Source organism: Geospiza fortis, unplaced genomic scaffold, assembly GCF_000277835.1.
Source record: "Geospiza fortis unplaced genomic scaffold, GeoFor_1.0 scaffold176, whole genome shotgun sequence".
Taxonomy (NCBI): Eukaryota; Metazoa; Chordata; class Aves; order Passeriformes; family Thraupidae; genus Geospiza; species Geospiza fortis.
The window spans coordinates 245,348-255,283 of record NW_005054514.1 but is presented as its reverse complement, the minus strand read 5'-3'; the positions used below and the strand labels follow the sequence as shown (position 1 = coordinate 255,283).

The following is a 9,936-nucleotide window of genomic DNA, read 5'->3' as shown; positions in this document are numbered from 1 at the left end:
AAAAACCAGTTCTCTAAGTTTGCTTCAAATCTCACAATTCTTGGAAAACTCTGGCGTGCTCCCAAAGGTTGGAAATCAGGAAGAAACAGATTTGCAGGTGGCAGAAAAGCTGTGTTGGAATATCCTGTCAAGCCTCATTATAAATGGAATCCAGCTTTCCTGGCTGACTTGGCAGGGCTGACAACACCTGGGAATGATCTTTTTGCTGCAAATTGGGAGTTTTAGGGCTCTGGCAATGTCAGAAATGACCCCACTTCACCCTGGTTTTCCGGTGCTTCATGATGGGTTTGAAAGAACACAACAATTACTTCCTGTTCAGATGGAACTTTAATACAGAAATCTCTGTAAATACATTAATTACAGCTCATAAAAAATAACTTCTGGATTTTTACACCCCAGCCAAACCCAGGTGGAGATTCCAATCTGTTCCTGGCTCAAATAAAGCAGCAATTATCCAAAGAGGAAGGAAGCTCTGCTCTTCCAGAAATATCCTCATCCAACACAACGTCAAAGGAAGAACTGAAATTCCATCATATCCATGTTTTGCAGGGAATGGCATCCTCAACAGGGAATTTAGGGACTGTGGAGAGAATCCAGTGCAAAGGATCTTCCCAGAACCATTCCCAGTGTGTCTCATTGCTTATTCCATGTCCAGCTCGGACCCTGGGGACACAACTTCTCTCCCCAGGGCAGGAAGGGTTTGTTTTTCTCCACAAGGAGAAATCTTTGTATTGCTGAGGGCAGAGAGGGCTGGAAAAGATCCAGAAATGGAGCAAAAAACCAGAAGTTTGCAATTCCCAAGCCTGCAGCAGCCACACTGTCCCTGCTGCCCTCAGCTCTGGCCCCAGAGGAGCAGAGGAGGAGCAGCCCCATCCCACAGTGCTGGCCCTGCAGCTGGGGGTGTTCAGCAGCTGTTGTAACTTACTCCCAGTTTACACCTCAGTGCAAGTGGTGACTCTGCTCCGCTTCCCGTGGACAGCAGCTCCGTGTCACCACCAGGGCTCCTCACTGCCCGAAATCCCAAATCTCCCCAGGCAGCTCTCAGTCAGTTCTTCAGGAGGAGAGGGAGATGGTCCAGGATACCTTTGCCAGAAGTGGAGGAATCGAGGGATGAACTGTCCCTGGAAACTTCAGGTGGCCCACCCAGCTCTGCTTGGGAAGCCTCAGACTCTGGGATGCATGGGGGGCTTTAAAGCCTGCAGGGAAAAGGAGCAGTTAAATCCCAGCAGTTTCAGGGAATTCCATCCCCAGAGAGCTGATGGGAATTCCACCCCCTGGGAATTGATGGGAATTCCATCCCTAGAGAACTGATGGGAATTCCATCCCCAGAGAATTGATGGGAATTCCATCCCTAGAGAACTGATGGGAATTCCATCCTCAGAGAATTGATGGGAATTCCATCCTCAGAGAACTGATGGGAATTCCATCCCCTGGGAACTGATGGGAATTCCATCCCCAGAGAATTGATGGGAATTCCACCCTCAGGGAACTGATGGGAATTCCATCCCCAGAGAACTGATGGGAATTCCATCCCCTGGGAACTGATGGGAATTCCACCCTCAGGGAACTGATGGGAATTCCATCCCCAGAGAATTGATGGGAATTCCATCCCCAGAGAACTGATGGGAATTCCATCCCCAGGGAATTCCATCCCCAGAGAACTGATGGGAATTCCATCCCCTGGGAATGGATGGCAATTCCATCCCCAGGGAATTGTTATTCCCACCTGAATTACCTGGGGTGGAGGAGGGGGTTTGCCTTTGGGAACGGGCACAGGAGGAGCTTTTCTCTCTGGAGCCTGGAACAAAATGGGGTTTAAATGTCACTGGGGTTGTCTGAGCAGCTGCAGAACCTCCCCAGCCCCAGCCACCCTCATCCTGCAGCATTTTCCTGCTGCAAAATCCCAGGAACTCCCACCTGTCCATGTGCAAGGGGACAACAAAATACAAATCAAAGGGGGCCAGGTCTGTTTCAGAAGACGCTGAGCTATTCCCAGTATTTAAATATTGATATCCAAGCTCACACAGTAGGATTTAAATGTGGTTTATAATTGATACATGGGGATATTTTATATTTTACATTTTATGTTGTCCTGAGCAGTGTTTGTGCAGGCAGAGCTCTGCAGCTGTGTGACCAGAGTGAAAATGGATTTTAAACCTCCTGCCAGGGGACAGGGCCTCAAATGCTGAGATGGTGAACATTTGAGGCAGGTATTTCCTTTTAATTAGGATTGTTTGGGTTTATTAATGAGAAATAGAACCATTCCTCTGGGTTGTTACAAATGTAAGACCCAGCACATCTCTGCCACACAGGGACCCTCACAGGCACCTGCAATAGCAAATTTTCTCATAATTTACATTGTGTTTACACCTGAAATGCCTCTTGGCTTAAACTCCAGCTACTGAGTCGTGCTTCTGATGCCTTGGAGGACTCTCTGGCTGATGAGGAATATTTGTGCAGTTTAGGATTACACGGCCAAAAAGTGATTCCTACCCTAAAAATCTGTGCTTCGAACAGCTGTGATTTTAAATTTGTACTTTAAATCAGAAACTGCAAATATGCACTGGGATCTGATAGGGATGTGGGAAGCTGCAGGGCTGTACTCACAAACTTCTCCTCGGGGTGGGAAGAGCCAGGTTTGGGGGCAGGAACGGGAGGTGGGGGACCCTTGGGCCTCAGGGCAGGCTGGAAAAAACAGAACATAAACCATTTAACCCTCGGTGTGTGCATCCACGTGTTCCTTGGGAGTGTGCAGCCTGGAGCTGCATATGAAAATGCGTTAAGGGGCTGGGGGATGCAGGGATGCTGTCTGAGAAAACAGAGCCCGCTCTGCGGCTCAGGGATGTCCCTTTGGGATCACATTGTCCCCAGGGGTCCTCTAGGGGTTTGTGATGTTCCCAAATCCCGCAGAAAGCAGGGACATTCCCAGAAATACTCACACTCTGACGCTGGGGTTTGTTCTCCTGAGGTGGAGGCACGGGAAGAGCTTTCTTATCAATTACCTGCGAACGGGAACGGTCACAAATGGGGTGGAGCTAAGGGGCTACCTCCAGCGTTATCTCCAGCGTTATCTCCTGCCTTATCTCCGGCTGTCCCTGCCCCGCCCCGGCTCACTCGGGACAGTGCCGGCGTTCCCAGCGCTGTCCCTCCCCTCAGCATTTTGGGAATTGGTGCTGGGATTCCTCCCCTCAGCACTTTGGGAATCCCGTGCCAGCATTCCCAGCACTGTCCCCTCAGCATTTTGGGAATCTCATGCTGGGATCCCCAGCCTTGTCTCCTCAGCATTTTGGGAATTTGTGCTGGCATTCCCAGCACCGTCCCCTCATAATTTTGGTAATCTTGTGCTGGAATCCCCACCGCTGTCCCCTCAGCATTTTGGGAATCTCGTGCTGGGATTCTTCCCCTCAGCATTTTGGGCATCTTGTGCCAGTATTCCTACCACTGCCCCTCCCCTCAGCATTTTGGGAATCTCATGCTGGGATTCCTCCCCTCAGCATTTTGGGAGTGCCGTGGAAGTGCGGTCCCTTGGGCTGATGGTTTGAGCCCTGGGGACAGTCCCCAGCTGTCCCTGCTCTCACCTTCTGGGCAGGTGGCACCAGCACAGGCTGTTCCCTGCAGCTCTGCTCCTGATCCACGAACACCTGGTTGGTGGCTCCGGGTCCCCTCCTGGTCTGGTGGCTGTCAAAGATTTCAAATCATGCTCAACTTTAGTTAACTGGAAAAAAAACCCCAGTTGAAGCCCTGCCTTACTCCTGCTGGTGTTTTGTACCCATGTCCTTGATTTCTTTCTTCCCTTTATTAATTTGGATTATTAAGGATTTATCAAGAGCTCCATTTCCACCCTTCCATCCCCTCCCAACCATGGGATTTCTGCAACCTCTCCACAAATCTCAGGGACCATCTTCCTTCCCTTCCAGAGTCTAATTCCCCCCACCCACACTGCAAACTCTGCAGGGATTTCCTGGCTTTGGTTCGTGGGTTTTGGGTGGATGTGGGAGGGATTTACCTCTTGTGGAAGCCTCGGAAGCGAGTGAGCAGCACGGCTGCAACTGCAGTGACAGCCAGGACAGCCAGCACCCCCGCAGCCACAGCAATGCCTGGAAGGGGCAGAAACAGCTCCTAAACACCAGGGATCACTGAGGGCAGGGACAGAAACAGCTCCTAAACACAGGGATCACTGAGGGCAGGGACAGAAACAGCTCCTAAACACAGGGATCACTGAGGGCAGGGACAGAAACAGCTCCTAAACACCAGGGATCACTGACGGCAAGGACAATCCTTAAACATCAAGGATCACTGAGGGCAGGGGCATAAACAGCCCTTAAACATCAGCAGGGACAGAAACAGCCCCTAAACACCAGGGATCACTGAGGGCATGGACAGTCCTTAAACACCAGGGAATCACAGAGGGCAGAGACAGAAACAGTTCCTTAAACACCAGAGATCACTGAGGGTAGGGAGAGAAAGAATCCTAAAACACCAGGGATCACTGAGGGCAGGGACAGAAACAGTTCCTAAAACATCAGGAATCACTGAGGGCAGGGAGAGAAACAGTTTGTAAAATATCAGCATGGACACAAACAGTTCCTAAACATCAGCAGGGACAGAAACAGTTCTTAGAACATCCCAGAACCACTGAGGGTGGGAGACACCCAACAAGATCCACCATTATTAAGAAGTTTCCCATCACCAATGATGAAGGAATTTTATTATCCCTGTTCTCATTTTATTGCTTCTTCTCCTGCCACAAATGGTGATGGAAAGGGGTGAACCCCTGCTGGTTTTGCTATGTCTGAAGTCAGTTGTTGTTGCCTGAGCTGTCCTTGGGCTAAACAAACCCTGAACAAACCCTAAACCATCCCTGCCCTTCCCACTGACCCTCAAAGATCCTTCCCTGTCCTTCCTCTCCTCTGTCCCAGAGGCTGTTACCCAGAGAAGGGTGCAGACCTTCAAGTTGCCCTCAAATAAAGTTTCTTTCACAATTTTCAACAAAACTACTCCAAAGCCTCAACCAAGCCAGAGGTTCAGAGCTAACAGTGCTCTGGAGAGGGTGGAGAGAAGACTAAAATATTCCATATTATAAATGAAACAAAGGCTTTTTTTTCCCCCTAACACATGAAAATCTGGACACAAATTATTTTCCCTCAGAGGTGGATCAGTTAAGGACCATGCAGATGATAAATGAACTTGTCCAGCTCCCTCTCAGCAAAGCCTCTGGGATCCTGGCTCCACTTTGAAGGGACAGAGAACTCGTTATTGCAAGAATAAACAGGAGAAGCCTGTTGCTGTCATCTCCGGGGGAATCACTTGTCAGCTTAGAGAGAAAAACGCCTTCTCTACTCCTCCCTGCAGGCCTGAGAGGTGCTCAGAAATCAGCTCCCTGGGGACACAGTGCTGGGATTTAGGTTGGATATGAAGAGAATTTTCTTCATGGAAGGGATTGTCCAGCTCTGGGACAGGCTGGAGTTCCCATCCCTGGAACTGTTCAGACCTGTGCCCGTGGACATGATTCAGTGCTGCTGGGCTTGATGAGCTTAATTATTCCAATTAACAATTGTATGAGCCACTCTGGTGCTGGGCTGTTCCCCTGGAGCTCCCCAGCTCCTTCTGGTGCCTTTTTGGGCAGATTCACAGAATTCCCAGAATCACTGGGTTGGAAGAGACCTCAAAGATCATCCAGTCCAACCCAGCCCCAGCACATCAACTAAACCCTGGCACCCAGTGCCACATCCAGGCTGGTTTTAAACCCTCCAGGGGCTGCACCCAAAATGGATGATGGATCATGGGTTTGCACACTTTTATAAATTTGGCCCATTTGCATATTGGGGTTAATCCAATTACAGCTGCAGGTCATGAAGTCATTGACCCCAGGTTTGCTGCCCCCAACTCCCTTTTGTTCCCATCTCTGGGCCCTGAGGCAGTGAGGTGTCCTTGGTTCCCAGGCCTGGAGAGGAATTGCTGTGTCTGCCCCAAATGGAGAGCAGGAGCTGATACTGAGCATGGAGTTTAGAGTTATGCCCTAAAGAACTGCAGGGTTACAGAGAGATGGGAAATAGAAAAGCTGAAATGCTCAGGGATCCCTTGCAGGCAGGAAAGGACACGTTCCAAGGTGTGGCACTTACTGGTGAGGGCTGAGGAGCTGTCACAGTTGGGGGGTGCCCACCCCTCCTCACACTGGCACTGCAGCTCGTGGTCACACACCTGGGGGCACAAACAGGGACACCAGTGAGTCTGGGGGCTCAGAAAGTTTCTGAGTGAGGATGCTGAAAGGTGTTTTTAATCTCTCTGTTTATTTGGGCTAAAATTTAGCACAAAAAGGAGCAGTTTGGGGTGTTGGAGGGCACTCCTGATGTCATGCACCTTTTGCTTCTGCAGGGAAAGCTTCACTACAGAGTTAATCTGTTTATCTGCAGGTCTCTGAATGGTCAAATGTGGGCAGAATTCTTCTCCCCAAACCAAAATAACCCAAAAGAGAAGAGCTGCAGTACCATGGCTCAGGGGCAGGGTCAGACACAGGGGCTGGGTCCATCTCCTGGGCAAAACCATTGATGTTCCCTCAGGTGAGATGTGTTTTCATAAAAAATTTTAACGTTTCTGACTCCTCAAATTTGACAGATTTGTATCAATGGCTTAAACACTGTCAGCAAGGAGGTCTGAGCCCGATCTGCATAATTTTCTTGGGGTTTTAAAGTGAGTAACATCAAATGCTGGTGTCTTACAGCATGGCCAGAGCACTTGGCAGAGCAGTTGGTGGATCTGAAGACCTCCTCAGCCTGGACACACTCCCCACGGCTGCACACCTGAAATGAGAGCAAACCACAGGGATTTGGAGCTTCCAGCACAGGCAGAGCTGCACTTTATCCTCTGAGGGGATGGAGAACAGCTCTGGAAATCCCCCAGACCCCCTTTGGGAGTGGGAGATGAGGAGTTAATTTTCCATTTGGGTGTTTAGTAGAAAGGGGAGCGACAGAGACGTGCAGATATCACTGCTTCCCACCCAATCCCTCATCCCTCCCTTCCAGGCAGGAATAGTGACTGGAAACAGCACCCAGTGATGAGGGACAGCCATTATGGAAATAATTAAATGCAATAATTAAATGCAGTAACACATTAATGATCTCCTAACCTCTCAGACAAAGCTGTTTCTGCTGCCACACATCTTTGTGTCAGTAAAGGGAATGAGGCAGCAGCCAAGCCTAAGGAAATGGGAATGCTGACAATTCCTGTTTGCTTTGCTGCTGGGTTGGGATAAAAGTTGGGAAAACAGATCAGCAGAAGTTCGGGGTCCACTCAGTCCTCCCTGTTTAAAATCTTCCCTGTACAGGACAGAATTATATCAACAAGACTGAAAGAGGGGGAAGAATAAAGGAAGAAGTGATTCTCCTCTCACCATCCCATTCCCACACTTGGTTCCATCCAGGATCATCCCTGGGTCGTCCTCCCCACTCCTGGGGAAGCTGCCCTTGCAGGTCCTGAAGGACAGCAGGCTCCCATCCCGAGGCATCTCCCTGCCTCCGGAGCAGAAGAGCTTCCCACACATTCTGTCTCTGCAAGGAGAACAGGAGCTGTTACCCCACGGACAAGGCCCAGCAAACCCCTCTGAGCTGGGCTCTCCTGCAGCCTGAATTCCAAGGAAACCCTGCAGCAGGGAATGCTGGTGTGGCAGCTTGGTTTGAGCAGGTGACAGGCTCTTAAATCCTGCTGAGCTTAGTAGGAAACACAAATTCATGCAGAGAAGTGAGCATTTAACTGATATTCCTTCACTTCTGAGGCTCAAATTCCCTATCCCAAAATCCCTGGAGTTCCCTGCACACTGTCACACTGATTCTCCCAAGCAGCCCTGCACAGGTCATTATGATATGATATGATGATATGATATGATATAAGATAACATAACATAACGTAACGTAACGTAACGTAACGTAACGTAACATAATATAATATGATGTAATGTGCACACCTTTGCTCTCTCACCTCATCATTTAAATCCACTTTTCTTAGAAGTTATTTCCCACAGTTTTCAGACAGAACAAGGAACACAGGGCTGTGCCACTAAAATAGGGTGTTCCTGGCTTCTGATTAGAGTAGGAATGGCCTCTCTTCCCAAATCCCAGCACATTCCACAGCCCAGTGCTTACTTTCTCTTGCAGGGCAGGTAAGTGCCCTGCTCCTTCCTGCAGTACCCGAAGTAGGTCCCCCTCTCGTTCACGTTGTAGCAGGAGGCTTCGCCCTCTGTGGCCTCTGCAGGGGGAAAACAAAAAATAGGGTGAGCTTGGGATCCCAAACCAGAACTGGGAATATTCCAGCTCCTTCCTTTGCTCAGGAAATGGCCTTTCCCAGCCAAGTGCCCATGGGCATAAATGACTTTGTGGAGGAGAGAAAGCTCCAGGAGAGCTCAGAGCTCCTTCCAGGGCCTGAGGGGCTCCAGGAGAGCTGGAGAGGGAACAAGGGATGGAGGGACAGGACACAGGGAATGGCTCCCACTGCCAGAGGGCAGGGATGGATGGGATACTGGGAAGGAATTGTTCCCTGTTGTAATATATGCTATAAAATAATTCGTGCTGAAGGAAATTAAAAACCACAGCATTTTGTGTGCTAAAGTCAGTGTTGGGCAGCAAGCAGTAATAGGTTAAGTGATAAGGATGGAGGCTAAAACACCAGGAGGACACTGTCTCCAGAGATGGATATTTCAAGGGATTTTTTCATCTGACAAGACCCCAGCAGGAGGCATTTGATAGGCAACATCAATAAGATAATACTCGACACCAGAAGTTTCTTTCAGAAGACTTTCACCTGACAGGATTTCAGCAGTTATTCACCAGTTCTGAGAAATGCAGCAGCAAGAAAGAAAAGCTATGATAATAAGCTAAAGAAGGGCCACTTCTAGAGCCCAAAAGACTGTATAAAATGAACTCTTTAGAAATAAATGACATCTGGAGACCCACGGGGACTTTGGTGCAACAGAGGCCAACTCCTGGGTTTCCCTGGCTCTGATCACCTGGCTCAGAGTCAAATTGCTTGTGGCTTTTTCCAAATTTATATTTGATTATTTAATAAATTTCCTTAATTATGAAATTGGAGTATTCATTTATAACACCATGAAGGTGGGGAGGGGCTGGGATGGGATTCCCAGGGAGCTGGGGCTGCCCCTGGATCCCTGGCAGTGCCCAAGGCCAGGCTGGAGCCCCTGGGACAGTGGGAGGTGTCCCTGCCCAGGGCAGGGGTGGCACTGGGTGGGATTCAAGTCCCCTTTCAGCCCAAGCCATTCCCCAGCTCTATGAAATGCTTTCAGAAGCACCAGACGTGCCAAATTTGGCTGTTAATTTGAAGGACAGACATTTCCTCTTCCTATCTGGCCAGAACCACTTCCCCAGCTCCACTCCAACTAACTCAGACGTGTTCTGCAGAAGAGGAATGTGCTCCCCACTTCCCGTTTCTCTGGAAGCACGGAGCACGCCATGCCTGAGATCCGGCTCAGGAGCTACAACCACTGACAGTGGGAAATACAAAAATCATCATTAATTATGCTACAAGCTGGAGTTTATTTTTATGGATGGGCTGTCATTGTCATCTTTTCTAAAAAATCCCTTTGCCAGGATTTCTTCTCCTAGGAAGATGAGAAGCCTCAGAGAAAAAACAATATTGTCTCATGTGCTTCTCCCTGTTTTGCTGCTTTGGAATGTGGCTGGAGATTGTTTACCAACCGTGCATGTTTGATTGGTTTCATGTGAATTGTTTTTAATTAATGACCAATCACCATCAGCTGTGTCAGACTCTGAGGAGTCAGTCACCAGTTTTTCATTATCATTCTTCTTAAGCCTTCTGTCTGTGTCCTTTCTCTATTCTGTAATATAGTTTTAGTATAGTATAATATATATAACATAACATATAATTTTATTATAATATAAATACTATATTATATTATAACATTATACT

General features: G+C 48.7%; 1 protein-coding gene across 1 annotated transcript in view; it reads right to left on the bottom strand.

Moving 5' to 3' along the window:
* Positions 1-408: 408 nt before the first annotated feature.
* LOC102043039 (zinc metalloproteinase-disintegrin-like batroxstatin-2) overlaps positions 409-9,936 on the bottom strand; it is a 26,639-nt gene continuing 17,111 nt past the window's right edge. Inside the window, exons 15-24 of the mRNA XM_031063568.1 lie at positions 8,139-8,241; positions 7,391-7,547; positions 6,720-6,800; positions 6,123-6,201; positions 4,007-4,097; positions 3,579-3,678; positions 2,940-3,002; positions 2,608-2,685; positions 1,736-1,798; positions 409-1,196 (exon numbers count right to left, since the gene is read on the bottom strand). Of these exons, the coding sequence (XP_030919428.1) occupies positions 1,164-1,196; positions 1,736-1,798; positions 2,608-2,685; positions 2,940-3,002; positions 3,579-3,678; positions 4,007-4,097; positions 6,123-6,201; positions 6,720-6,800; positions 7,391-7,547; positions 8,139-8,241 (848 nt within the window). The 3' untranslated portion in view covers positions 409-1,163. The remainder of the gene's footprint in view (positions 1,197-1,735; positions 1,799-2,607; positions 2,686-2,939; positions 3,003-3,578; positions 3,679-4,006; positions 4,098-6,122; positions 6,202-6,719; positions 6,801-7,390; positions 7,548-8,138; positions 8,242-9,936) is intronic.